At 43.0% G+C, this 14,441-nt stretch overlaps 1 protein-coding gene across 2 annotated transcripts; it reads left to right on the top strand.

Moving 5' to 3' along the window:
- The first annotated feature begins 77 nt into the window (after nt 1-77).
- LOC309687090 (progesterone receptor-like) lies at nt 78-10,189 on the top strand. 2 transcript variants are annotated; one of them, XM_082501812.1, is made up of 9 exons: nt 78-1,107; nt 2,084-2,220; nt 2,453-2,569; nt 2,717-2,860; nt 2,988-3,194; nt 3,785-3,929; nt 4,831-4,961; nt 5,111-5,262; nt 8,973-10,189. In XM_082501812.1, exons 1-9 carry the CDS (start codon nt 230-232, stop codon nt 9,135-9,137), a joined length of 2,076 nt encoding a protein of 691 aa, XP_082357938.1. In that variant the 5' UTR covers nt 78-229; the 3' UTR covers nt 9,138-10,189. The 2 variants fall into 2 exon arrangements, with proteins under 2 accessions (XP_082357938.1, XP_082357937.1); XM_082501811.1 differs by having other exon boundaries at nt 79-1,107; nt 2,717-2,863.
- The last annotated feature ends 4,252 nt before the right edge of the window (nt 10,190-14,441 follow it).

Raw genomic sequence — 14,441 nt, forward strand, 5'->3', positions numbered from 1 at the left:
AAAAAGAAAGTTACTATAAAAGTGTCGAAAAGCCCCCGTCATTTGTAAATCATACCGGCGGGACGTCCCTTCCCCTTCGTAACTTACGTCGACGACTGATGTGCATTTCCCATCCGCCTAGACGCACGAGAGTAGTGTCACTGGGTAGGCGTTTTCTAGCCTGGAAAGTGTTGTTTTGTTTGCTCGCCGCGCACCCAGTGCACTCTAACTCCGAGAACCGGAGCCGAAAATGTCCTTTCACTCGGTTTTGGAAGGAACAAACTCTTTAACGATGAATGAAGGGGATCGGTTGGATACCACCATCTATGCGTGTCCGGCTTATGAGCTCAGTAAAGCGGTGTCGGTGTCTTTGGGTTTGGATTCGGTGTCTTCTCCGCCCAATAATATGAACCAGAGCTCCAGCAGCGCCTTCGCAGAATGCGACTCCACTGTGGCGGATACTTCTCGGGGAGTGCCAGAGTTGAGAAGGACTGGAAATATGAACTCCGACAGCAGCCTGCTTGTCCTGGGTGACAGCAGCCTTAGAGAGGACGACTTTGGAGAAGTGTGCCAGGGCATACAGCAGGTGAGCTGTATGGATCTGTTCGGATCGGGCGAAATGGACGGTGCGCAAACTGTGACGCGTGGCTCGGTGATATCCAGATACGTCTGCAGGCAGTCAAATGTGTTTATGAACCCCACGCTGGAGCTGCCCGCGACCCCTCAGGTGGCCGAGGTCGTACCCTTAAAACCACCTTCGTCTTACTATGACAGTTCAGACCTATATAGGGATTTCCCACCGCAAATGTGGTGCGCAAATGAGCGCGCATACATCGACCGATCCCAGCCTCAGCCACAGCCACAGCCACAGAGGGGAGAATCAGGGGAACATAATTTTTTGTGCAAATACTGTAATTGTGGGCAAGCTCCTCGCGGAAACAGGCAGGAATGCCGCTGTATCTGGTACGGTAGAGGTGAGAAGGGTGGCAAAGGTGGCATGCGAGCGACGGCACAAGGATATGGCCAAATGGAAAGTTACCCAAGTGCGATTCCTCAGGGGCAAAGCACTTTCTCCACTATCAAGAGCGAGCCTTCGGTGTGGATGAATTGCACAGATCGCAGTTTAAGGTAAAGATCAGATTCGAATGATTTGTTTTGTGTGCGTCAGGTCAAAAGCCCATTCATACTGAGTACAGTACATTCAGTATTACCGATCCCTCCCATCTCTCACACGTTTCTTTAATGAGAAACACACAGCATGAGCATCGTGCCAGTAACTGCGCTCAATGCAGTCGGGCTTTGGTCATTTTGTCTTCTAAAAGGAGTGCTGTAATGAGTTTAGGCGTAAGTTCGCAGATGTTTAACGGTGCACTGTCTTTCCGGATTTCATGCTTAGTTTCTTGACGTTTCTGTGAGAGCCACAAAGCATAAGCTAATTGGATAAGTGTCAGCACAAATAAATCAAAGGCAGCGAACACGATTATTATATATCGCTATCAGCCATGACTTCTATTGATACTCTGTGGAGTCCTGAAATGTTCAGCAGCACTGAACCCTTTGTCCTCCAACAGCATGGTGTGGGGTTTTTTTTGTTTTTTTGTTTTGGCTTTCTCTAAATCATGTTATAGCATGCAGCTACAGCAACTTAAAGTTTATCCTATTCTTAAGATTTTCCAGAAATGTCCTTATAAGCCCTGGGACTGCAGCAGTAGGAAATGTATCAGTGTCCCTATAAAGAAGAGATACAGCACCTGTTGCTGTTTCTGCTTCTAGAAAGAAAACCTTCTATTTTATTACAAGTTACGGATTCATTAAAAAAAAACTTCACTCTGGCATGTGCTAATCACAACTTTTACTTTGGAGCAAACTGACTCCCTTTGCTGACAAATTGTCAACCACACCCAAAACCGATAGTGTCTGTGTGAGTGCTTTTTAATGTCTGCTGCAATTCTTCATCAGTGTCTTCCCTCAGTTTTTACGGTAAAAGGGTTTAAAAACTGAGGGAAGACACTAAAACAACACCATTGCGTGTGTGTGTGTGTGTGTGTGTGTGTGTGTGTGTGTGTGTGTGTGTGTGTGTGTGTGTGTGTGCGCGCGCGCCCAGGCATGAGGATTTTTTTCCAGGTGTGTATCTGTCAGAAAGGAGAGTGTGTCAAGTGTGCGGAGATGACGCCTCGGGTTGTCACTATGGAGCAGTCACCTGCGGCAGCTGCAAAGTATTCTTCAAGAGGGCCGCTGCAGGTGGGTGCAACTCACACACACACACACACACACACACACACAATTACTCACGCACTGATTTTAATTTCTTACACCCACTTGCTCTCTCCTGTAGACAGGGCACAGTGACCCTGACATTATGAGGTCGAGTTATTTGTTATCAGTAAACGCCCACATATCGTTGCTATGAGTGGAAGCCTAGGCATTGTTGAACTCGCACTCCTCATCCCCCAGCACTCTTGTGTGCCTCCAGGTAAGCAGAACCACTTGTGTGCCAGCCGAAACGACTGCACCATCGACAAACTGAGGCGGAAGAACTGCGCGTCGTGTCGCTTAAAGAGATGCTTCATGTCGGGAATGAGCCTTAAAGGTGAGCTACCAGAGACGAGGAAATAATGAGACATAAATAAAGGAAAGTATTTTGCAGTTTTAAAAAAATAGGTCAGCATGGTCAGATTCCTTACATTTATTAGATTAGAAGCCGTCCATCTGAATTCTAACAGAATCATCTCTCTAGGTCGCAGGCTGAAGGGAACCGGGCAGGCGAGTAATGGAGAAGAGGAGCAACAGCCAGCTAGCTGGGGACACGGAGAAAAAGAAGAGAGGGCAGCGAAGAAAGATGCAGTCTTGGAGTCCAGAAATGCAGCTGTCAGGGCTCAAGGTGGTAAGGATTAGTTGCACAGAGCTCAAATGTCACGTTTATTCAATGTTACTTTTGCCAGAAAAGACTCGATCTTGCCACACTTTCTGCTTCATGTTGTTTTTACATATCTACATATCTCGAGCAGCTTCCCAGGCCCTGGTTGCGGCCATCCCCCCACCCCTGCACTCCTGCCTGTCGCTGCTCAGCATCCTACAGGCTATTGAGCCAGCACTGGTCAATGCCGGGCATGATCCTGCCCAGCCAGACAGCCCCGTGTCCTTGCTCACCAGCCTGAACGAGCTGGGAGAACGGCAGCTGGTAACCGTGGTCCACTGGGCCAAGGCAATACCAGGTAAACTAATCTGAGCCAAGGTAATTAATTCCAAGTAGCTCTTCCAGAGAATCTGGTAGGGAGCACATTTCCATGGCTGCTTCCGTTTTGGTTTCTAGTCAAACATACCACTTGCATTCCTTGTTAAGCAAAACCCTGAAAGATCAGACTTGTAAACAACTTTGACTAAGACAGTGGATGGTAAATGGGCAGTTTGAGAAGAAATAAGCGTAATTCAATCAAAAATGACATTAGAATTCCCTGCGGTTTGGATGAGCAGTACCACTGTTAGGAAATGTATTTAATCTGCCAGCACTGAGCAAGGCCTCAGTATCTAGGTCAAAAGATGAGATACCTTTCCAGAAGTTTGCGCTGGTTTAGTGTCCATGCAAAACAAACAAAGTTGTTCAAATATTAGCCACTAGAGGGGGATGTTTCCCATTTAAACAAAAAAGATAAAATAGAGGAAGGCTGAGAATGGCCATCATTGTATCCATGTTTGCCTCAACAGTTATTTAATTAAGCCAAATCAGCTGATTTTTTTTAAAAATAATAAAACTGTGAATGCTTAACCCTGAGGAGAGCTTGATAACAGCGACTTTTGTTAACAGGGTTTCGGGACCTGTATGTGGATGACCAGATGTCACTGATTCAGCTGTCATGGATGGGGGTGATGGTGTTTGCCTTAGGCTGGAGATCCTACACGCTGACTAACAGCTCTATGCTGTACTTTGCTCCAGACCTGGTTTTCAATGAGTGAGTTTCAGCAAATATTCAATTTAACATCAAACAACGAATTCACAAAAAAGGAGACACAAAATCTTTATCAAACTAAGAAACGAGAAATTATCACTGTGGCATGGGGTTTGCTGCGATGCCATGAGACTTCACTTGTCATCGTGAAATGCGATGAAAGGCACGGTGCGACACTTTTCTGGTGTTTTTCAGCAGGAGGAAAACAAACAGCAAATGTATCTCCGGGCACACCAGCAAACCCGTCACTTTGCATTTGATAAATGCGGCTGGCGGAGGGAATCGTCTCAAATGCTTTGCTCTTTTTCATCATCGCATAACCATTCATCAGTGTCCAAGAACTTCCACTCTGACAAGTTTTAATTTACACTCCAACCTCACCCCTCGGCCCCTTATCAAAATGTTTCTGACACCTCAACTCCAGCCTTTGTCTTTTTCTTTCTACTCCCAAAAGAAACCCAGACAACAGAGTTTGTGTCACAAAAATCACTGCACATGAGTCCCCCCCCAGGCTGTTATCAGTAAATTGTTGTGTCAAGAACAAAGAAGGTATGACGATGTTCGCCAACTCTCATGGCAGCTCTGAATTGGTCAGTGTTTTGCGTGACGTTAGCACTCATTCTGTCTGTGTTACACCCATGTCACTCTATTAGGCTGCTTCTGACCTGCATAGTAATGGATACGCATGCCCTTGTTGCTGACCCTCATTTTTCAGTGCCTCACTGTCGTTCTCTATTTTCCATTATCCATCTAACTCGTTTTTTCTCACCTCTGGTGCCTTTTTTCTCTCCCTTTTTCCCCTTCATGTCCCCAATAACTACTCCTTTCTACATTTCTCACTACGTGACCCTCCTCCTGCGTCACGCTTTTTTTCCCCTTTTTTCTTTTTTATCCCTCCTCACAGCCAGCGGATGCAAGTGTCCAGCATGTATGAACACTGTGTGAGGATGAAGCTACTATCCCAAAGGCTGTGCATGCTCAAGGTTACCCAGGAGGAGTTCCTCTGCATGAAGGCCCTGGTCCTCCTCAGCATCAGTGAGTCACCCGGGACCATGAGTAATGACGCGAATGTCAACTCAACATGTGAAATACAACTGCAATAGAGTACAGCCATACTTTAGAGAATTGATGGGCTGGATAAAGTCTGTGAGAGTTACTGTTGTGTTCTGGCTTTGTGGTCACAGTGCCAGTGCAGGGCCTGAAGAGCCAGAGTTGTTTTGACAAACTGCGGACCTCCTACATCAAGGAGCTAGACCGTTTGGCCAGCCACCACGGAGAGACCACCCGCACGCAGAGACTGTTTCAGCTCACGCAGCTGCTGGACTACCTCCAGTCGGTAATACACACAACCGCATTCCAAAAAATGCACCATGCTGTGACACTGGACATGGATGCACATGTCATTTTTTTAGAGTGAGCGCAAATCACTTGTATTTTTATTTTTATTCCTATTTATTCTATTTATCCCCTTCGTATATTTTATTTATATTTTTCTCTGTATTTATATATGTGTGTGTATGTGTGTGTGTCTATATATATATATAATATTCTGTAACTGTAACTTCTGTCGGTGCCGTGCTTTTTGGAAATCGAATTTTCCAGAGGAACCCACCCGAGGGATTAATAAAGTTCTATCTTATCTTATCTTATCTTATCTTAAAATAATGCTCCTTCCTCTCGCACAAAATGACAGACACAACACTATACAGGCTTGCAATACAACTGTAAACTTATTATGAACACACAAGCAAGATTTTTATTGTTTTAAAATTTCACGGCTGGATTCATTCAACCGAATCTGTCAGACATTGCATTTAATATCTAAGCCCTTGTTTTCTCCACAGGTTTAAGCCTGTTATTTTTTTATTCTCTTTTAGCTACTGTGTATCTGTGTTTCGGATTATATGATAACCTGGATTTGAGATTTGCTTCCTTGAAACGCCTAATCCATAACAGCCTACCATGATAATTAACAATTATAAAAGAATAGTGGTGCCAGATGCTGCTGTATTAAAGCCAATAAGATGATTTCCATTTGTAAATTATTTATATGGACTGAAGAATAACCCAGACACAGTAAATGAACTGCTAATTACAGTCATGTGAAAAATAAAGTTTAAAGAGGCCTTTACTGCTTTGTGAGTAGCTCTGTGAAAGCGTTCATGTGTGTTAACACAATGCCACAGTCTTCCCAGGAGTGGACGTCCCAGCAAATTTTCAAACCTCCGTGAGAATGTTAAATGTTAAAGTTCATGGCAGCACAATTAGAGAAAGACTGAAAAGGTATAGCTTGTTTGGAAGGGGTGCCAGGAGAAAGTCTTCTCTCTGAAAAGAACATGGCAGGATAACTTAATTTGAAAAGGTGCAACTGAATATTTTGCTTCTGGAGATTTTGAGAAACAATGTTTTCAACGTCAAAAAAATTCAACTGGAGATGTTTGGTCATAATGCATAGTACTCATTTGGGCTTGTTTTGCAGCCGGAGGACCTGGACACATTGCAGTGATTGAGTTCAACATGAACTCTTCAGTATACCAAAGGTTTCTAGAGTCAAGCACCGCAACAAATCTCTAACAGAATGGCTCACAAAGAAAATAATCAAGGTGTTGCAAAGGCCCAGCCAAAGTATAGACCTTAACCTGACAGAGATGGTGTGGCAGGACATAAGCAAGCTGTGCTTGAACAATTGCCTGCAAACCTCAAAGAACTAAAGCAATGCTGCAAAGATCACAGGACCAAAATTCCTCCAGAATTATGAGAGAGGCTGATAACCTTTATCAGCCTCTCTCATATGACCTTCATACAGAAAATTATTATTTTGAGTTATTGCTGCTTAATGTGGTTTTACAAGCTACCAAATTATGGGCTGTTTTCACATGACTGAATACAGAGGTGGAAAAAGTACAGACTTTCTTTACTTAAGTAGAAGCACAGATACATTTGTCAAAAAAACAGTAAAAGTTGAAGCACTGAAACAACTTTACTCAAGTAAATGTGAAAAAGCATTTTTGGACAAAGGCAACTGAACTTTGCACTATAATAATATAATAAAATAATGTTAGTACATGAGAATACCAATGCTATTGAATCTAGAGTCTAACTTTAAGAAATCCACTCAGTTTCAATCTGTTGTGCAGTGACAGGGAATTAAAAGTCGAAACTACCTAATATTTTCATGCAACACAAAATGAGTTTAGCTTAGTTTGTGTTGCAGGACATTTCACAACATGAAAACACATAATTTATCAAAACATATCATATGCAAATCCAATATGTGATTAAAATGAAGCTTTAAATTTGCAGTTTATCAAGTATTACTGAGCAGTCCTTACCTTCAAACCTCTCTTCTTCCTGTCCTGTCTTTCTTATCTTAGCTGATAGAAACGTTGAATTTGAAATTACCACCTTTTAACCACCAGAAAACCAAAAAACATGTCACTTCCTTCCTTCTTTGTCCTCCTCTGCAGCGCTAGCTAGATGCTGTACCGCGTACCGTGAACCTGCACTTCTATCGGTCCACTTTAACCCCGAGTGTAAATGCTATAAATGATCATTTTAAAACAAAAGTAACGAGCCTGTTTTGAAAATGTAAGGAGTAGAACGTTCAGATATTTGTTTAAAAATCTAGTGAGTAAAAGTAAAAAGTTGCTAGAAAAAGTATTAAGTATAAAAAGTATTTGTACTTCCTTACTTCCAACCTCTGACTGAATTTGACTGCATCTGACTGCTTTTTCTACTCTCACTCAAAACACTTTTCACTACAAGCCACATGTACCTATTCACACACCAAACACTTTAATCTGTGGCCATGATTTTGACGTGATGTCATAAGAGTAGTGTTAAACCTCGAAACAAATGCATAAGCAATAAAAAAGCAGGTTCATAAGATTTGCCTTCATATGCGCGACCATGCAGAAGGTTGATTAACGAGTTTCATTGTTATTTCTGTCAAACATTTGTGCACATATATACCCAATACCAGCAAAATCAGCAACACCTGAAAAGATTTTTTAAAAGCGCTTTTTATTATATTTTAACAAAATATAGAAAGGTCAAGTTGTGCTGTGACCTTCAGTAAAACAAGAAAATGGAAAGATTATGAACCAAAAAAAAGGCATAAAAGTCCAAGTCCAGGCATTTGAGGTAGATTTGAATGAGTAATAAAAGGTCTTTAATTTAGTTTAAATTCACCCTAAATAAGACACACGCTGATAGCCATCAGTGTATTTCTAGATTTATATTCTGTTTATTTTGTTAATAATATTTTTTCCTTTTTACCTCTAAGCCGTAAAAGACTGACGTGGTATTGTAGGTACGCAGGTGTATCTACTTAAAAACACATGTAGTTTTCCTGTTACGACTTCTCGATGTGCATTTCTTGCATTTTTATTTTCTTTTTATTTGGTGAACTTTCTTTTGTTGTTGTAATACACACTAATCACTCATCTCATCCTTACTGAGGTTTAGGAGGGGGAAGTGTGTTGATGTAGATGTGCAACCACTAGGGAGTGTAAATGCACTACTTTTAACCCTTTTTAGGATTTTTTTTTTCTTTTTGTACTTTTATCTCAATGATGAGAACAATTAGCTATCAAAGGAAAAACCCCTTACATCATTATATGAGTATGACCAGAAGAGTTAAAGCGCTATGTGGAGAGGAGCCACAACAGATTGAGCCTCCTGTCTTTCACTGTGGATTTACCTTTAAATGCTCGGCTTTGTGGCTTTTGAGCTGGAGGGCAGCCAGAGATTGTCTGGAAGGGCCCTTTAGGAAGAAGATCAGAGTTGATGAGGACTCCTTCAGCTTTGCCCTGTCTGTGGAGCTTAGTGTCACAATAAGTGTTATCTCCTAAAACCACCTCTTAAGCTGTGCCATGAAAGTCTCGTTTGTTTTTGTTCATTCGTATTATTATTTGGGCATTTTTAGTCTTTATTATACAGGGACAATAGACAGCATCTACATGTTTTCCACATTACATATTTATTTATCTCTTTGTTTCTAATAACCCCAACACATGTATGTATCATGTTTGTCTCTTGACATAGGTTGTGAGGAAATTACACCAGTTCACCTACGATCTGTTCATCCAAGCTCAGTCCATGCAAATGCACGTCAGCTTCCCAGAGATGATCTCGGAGATTGTGAGCGTCCACGTGCCCAAAATCCTCTCTGGGATGGTCAAGCCCATCCTTTTCCACAACGCGGCCTAGTGAGTGAGAGTCTCCAAGACTGTCTTTTCATCAGCCACACCGACCGGAAAGAGTTCTCAATGATTTTTACACTTCTGTCCTGAGAGTAGGGTGCAGTCAAGGTGTAAGCAGATGTTAACAGAAGGGCAGACAGCACATTCTTCCAGTCTAATGTAGTTTGATTTCATCTTCTCACTTCTTCTTCTTATTGCCTGTTTGAATGTATCCCGCACATACACAAATGCTTTTTGGGGGCTGATTAAAATACTTGCATGCATTTCTGTCCACATACTAATGGTGAACCTCATGGCATGTGAACTTCTTCGGCTCTTCATGTGGATAATCACAAACTCTTCTGGGGCGTGCGGTGCAGGGGGCAAGTTTGAAGGCAGCACATCCCGGTAGCTTGTCTGTGTGCATTAGCATGACATTTTGAACTAGCTATTTTTCACAATGAATGTTACTGTGTGCACCTGAGATGAAAAAAGGAAAAAAATTAATAAATCAGTGACTGACAGTTAATAAGCGGTTGTGACGTTCATGCTTGGAAGCAAAGCTATCTGGCCCGGAGGCATATAAAAACATTTTTTTGACAGCTGTCATCATCTATTAAAAAAATATCGGACTATTACTAGATTTCTGTTTTGTCAAAATGAAAGCACTTTCAAGGTGCGACTGGAGCGTCACCAAATTTCAAATGTATATTTATCCATTTTTGATGCCAAAAAGGTCACAGCAGTCACAGTGAAGGACGTAATTGGACAAAATGACTCCATTAGTCGAGAAACACCACGGGTGACTTTATTTTTTTTTTTTTATCAGGAAAAAAAAAGGTTTTTCAGTGCCAAATATTATTAAAGTAAAGTTTTTCCACAGTGGACGTTTCATACTGTTGTAACTTTTCTACAGTTTCCTAAAGTGTTCTTTGCAAATGTTTTGTTGTGTATTACCATGTAATCCTCGTAGCTTATGACAGTTTTTGCTAAAGGTCCAGCCAAGAACCCGCTCTATTGTTGCAACATTTACAGCTTGACATGTAATAAAACAAAATAAAGCCAAAGTCTGAGTGCATACCTGATGGGTTTTTCTTTTTTGCTAATCTCATTGTCTTGATGATTATACGGGTGAATATTCCAGTTTTTCCCCTCCGCCTCATTCAATTCAAGCCCGCGAGGAGTTTAACTGGCTGAGCAGGGCGAACGAAACATCAGGCAGACATTTCTACTACTGCATTACCCACAGTCGGGGTTATCACACATTCTCCATCCAGTCAAGTAATACATTACAGCAGAACACGGCACAGAGCTGGATATTTAATAGCAGGCCTGGAGGATTTCTTTCATCAGTTGAGCCTGTCTGCCAATCAGTAACTCCAGCCTTTCGCTACCATCTAGTGGCGGCTGCGATAACCTGCACCAGTGAAATGAAACTTGGAAGTTGTGTAGTAGCACAACATCTGTTGGATCCATTGACATTTGCTTTGTAATGTAATTGGACACGGGTTCACTCAATGTTTGAGTGAGGTTACCATTAAATAGACCGAGGCACGAGAGTGGACTTGAGTGCATTAAAGAGTAACAGCAAGTAAAGGCTGCATGAAAAGCATGATTCAGGATTGAAAAACTTAATATAAATGTTGAGTGTAGGACCCTCACATTTAACCAGGCTGTGATGTTGAAATAACTGATTTAAAAAATGTTTTTCTTTCCTTTTCCAGAGAAAGACTCAGGTATGAGACACTATAAACAGTATATATAAAGCATTTACATAACGTCTGTAAGTCTAGATAAACAATGAGATTACTTTAAGAGCTGGCTCATTTTAGTTACGTGGTACATTTGAAAGCCTCATCCATAAAAACATGGGTAACCTCTGCCGCCATTTTTAGTCCCATTTCCTGAACCACCTCTTTCAGCAAGTATTTGTCCCTCTCATAAATGAATCGGAGCTGAACGAAGTCGGGATTGAAAGACACGCTGAAATATCACTTATTTCTAAATACGTCCCTTGCTCGGCGTGCCCCTGTGGCTTCCCTTGAAGGGAATTGCATCTGGTAGGTTTGCAATGATCAAAAATGTATGCGCTGAAGTCGACATTTGAACTTAGTTTGGATTCCATTTGATTTTTTTTGTGTTTCTCCGAGTCTGTTCCGCATCAATATTACATGTCTGCTCTGAGAGAGGAGGGGATTTTTTTTTTTCTTTCGGGTAAGGACGACCACAGAAAGCGCAGTGACTCTGACCACAAACAACAAAAGTTAAAACTATTTCCTTATGTGTAGAAGAAGGAAAGATTAACACGAGGAAAGACAAAAAGGGCGCCCAATTAAAAGAGAAAGGGCGCGCCGAGCTTGACCCCAAAGTAACTGAACACCCACAATACCAGAGTGGTGGGGAAACGCGCTTTGCGCTTGGTACAATACTTTCTTTGCCAGAGCTTATATAAAACTCAAGCGATAATGTCTTTAACACCAGGTTACCGCAACTCAACTGCTACGGTGACCGGAAACCAATTAGATGGTGGAGGTGGTAAGATGACACCCCTGAATGGGGTGTTTCAGTGGCCTATCTAATGGAGGGTGATTCCTACCCAAGCACCAGTCCATTAACAACCAATTAACTTCCTATTAATATTTTACCAGACAGGGCCTCTCATCCTGACATGTTTTTAAGGAGCTTTTCCCAGGAGTGTTTGAACATGAGCAGCTTTTAGCGCAGCATAAAGAGGCCTGTGTAATGGGCTGGAGGAGGAGGAGTGGCAACCTGATAGCACTGAGAGCAGAGGAGGGGAGAGAGGAGAGGAGACAGACTTCTGCAGCTGGTCTGCCCCGAGCCGAGCCAAGCCTGAGCAGGGCCAAACGTACAGAGAGGGTGTAGAGGGGGGTTGCAGTGATAGGAAATCCACGAATTTTGAGACTGTGACACCACATCAGACATGATGAGTAATGATCTTGAGCGTAAGCGTGTTTTATCGGTTAAAGATGTCAGCGATGAGCGTTTTTGCTGTTTGGTCAAAAAAGAAGAGAAGGGGGGGAAAAAAGGCTGAGTAGCAGTTTTGCTTCCAGGACCATAAGTGCTTCTCACCATCATGGGGTTCATCGTAAAATAAGTCTTAAAGAGCAACATTCCTGCTACCGATCAGCCCTAAACTTGCTTTATGCTGCGTAACGCTGGTTTTTGTGGACATTTCAAACTAGTTCAGGGAAACTCCCTGCCTTCAGAGAAGAGGAAAGCGAGAGAGAGAGAAAGGCCATTATGACTATAGCCTGCAGCTACTCCCAACGGATAAGGCATTTGTCTTCACTTGAAAGTATGATTTATTTTTCCAGCAGTCAGAAGGGTTATGTTTGTCACCGCGCACTGAAAGGACTTTTGGAAATAGCAGCAGAAATGGGGAAAAAAGAATGTCTGCTGGTTTTCTAATGTAGTCTTGATGTTTTCTCAAATGCTTCTCCCTTCTATGGTTACATCGCCTGCGATCGCTTTCAGTCTTCATTAACTTTAGTTAATCATACTGAACCTCGCGTCTAATTTATCAGCGGGAGCGTTTAGTGTGTGTGAGCTGATGATTAAGAGAAAGACGGGTATGTGGGAAGGTGGCGGAGGGGGGCTGCAGGGGGGAGGAGGCGACGTGGTTGTATCAGGTTCCTCCACTGGGTGTAGATGTGGTCTTAGATTTCTCTCCGGGCTGCTGATTAGCCGTGCGTACGTGTTTGCGTGCGCGCGTGCTCAAGTGTGAGCGCGCGAGCCGGGAGTTGCACCGGAGGAGGAGACGAGAGGAACTTCGGCTTTAATTTCCCCCAGCTCCAGATATTACACCCCCGCGCACTCCTGTTTTTATTGGAACGGAGACCAAAAAACACCAAGTGTTTATGATGCATTAAAACATGGCGGGGAACTTGAGTGTGGAATTGTAAATCTATACGTTTGGCCCCGTCTCTCCAAAGCGAGCTTAATTCTTTTATCGAGGATTTTGGCGTGTTTTACAAAGACTGATGATTGTAGTGCTCCGTGAAATCATGTTTATCATCTTAATGTGGAGGACAGAGGTGAGAGAAGCAAATGGAGGCAGAACTTTGGAAATAAAATGGGTTGTGGTTGAAGCACAGAAGGAGAGAATTATTCTGCATTCCCCTAATGGACATTTGAACAAACAGATAGGTGAGGAGACCACATTACATTCTATTAAGACCACTTTTGTTGTCAGTGAACTGTTAATGATGTACAAAGGGAGTTTTGCACCTCTCTCCAGGACACTGCGAGCTTTGTGTTTCTCATTATTCTCAGGAAAACGCCAACAGCTTTTATACCTGGAGACACATTAGCTGGCTCTAATTAGAGCAAATATTCTTCTGGTATAACAGCGGTATTGCCTCACCAATCCGGCAGCGATTAGCTCTGTGTTTTTCTGCAGGGCTGCTTATTCATTCCCGGCCCCTCTCCATCTCTCATTCTGATGTTTTTTTCTGTCTTGATCATTGCTTTCGCCTCTTCCTCACTCTTTCCCTCTCCGCACTCAATTTACGTCTCGTCTCTCTCCGCCGCTCTCTCTATCTCTCCCTCCATCCTCACAGCAGGCACGGAGCACCGCTAGCTGTGACAGAATCACACTGCCTGCCCATGCTCCACACACCTCCCAAGTTCATTATATCTGTACACACAGGCCATCTCTTGTAGGCCCTCATACCGCCTATGTCCCAGCCAAATACAATGTGACAGCGCCGCCAAAGCCCTCATTTAGGGCCATCACAGGACAGATTTCCCCTTCCAAGGCTCCCGTCTGCAGCCTGATAGATGGTACCCCTGCTTTTTTCTTGCGCGTGCATGCTCCAGTGTTGTTATTTTGTGGGCGTGCACACAGTTGTGTGTGCTTTTACATCCCTACATTCATCTACGTCTGCACCTGTGTTAGTCTTTGTGTTTGCAGCAGGCCTGAACTTAGAACAGCAACGTTTCCCCTGTCAGTAGTAATCGCTGAAACAATGTGTTATGATATTACCGGGCTTTGCTTCCACTTACTCACACGCAGTGTTTTTATATCTAATGCACTCTGCATACGTTGTTCTGATTTTGCGCTTAACTTTCAGAGCGCTGCTCAGTTTTAAGTGCACGCTTCGTGCGAGACCCTCCATTCCTGTGGCGTGCTTATTGGCGCACCCTTGGGGCGGGCACATATCTAGTTCGGGGGGGGGGAATGCTGCAGCACACTTTAGTTAGCGTGCACACTTTCTGGTATCTTGTCTTTTCTTCCCTCTGAATTTTAGACTAAGAGTGGCCGCCCCGGGCATCAGTTCTGTGTCATACTGGGAAGGTCAAAAACAGACAC

This window comes from Aulonocara stuartgranti, assembly GCF_965226115.1.
Source record: "Aulonocara stuartgranti genome assembly, chromosome: 2".
Taxonomy (NCBI): Eukaryota; Metazoa; Chordata; class Actinopteri; order Cichliformes; family Cichlidae; genus Aulonocara; species Aulonocara stuartgranti.

Excerpts from the sequence above, each read along its gene's own strand:
- LOC309687090 (XM_082501811.1), top strand. The coding sequence starts at position 230 with ATGTCCTTTCACTCGGTTTTGGAAGGAACAAACTCTTTAACGATGAAT. Across the intron at positions 3,195-3,784 it reads CTGGGCCAAGGCAATACCAG|GGTTTCGGGACCTGTATGTG; the intron begins GTAAACTAATCT and ends TTTTGTTAACAG. Across the intron at positions 3,930-4,830 it reads CCAGACCTGGTTTTCAATGA|CCAGCGGATGCAAGTGTCCA; the intron begins GTGAGTTTCAGC and ends CCCTCCTCACAG.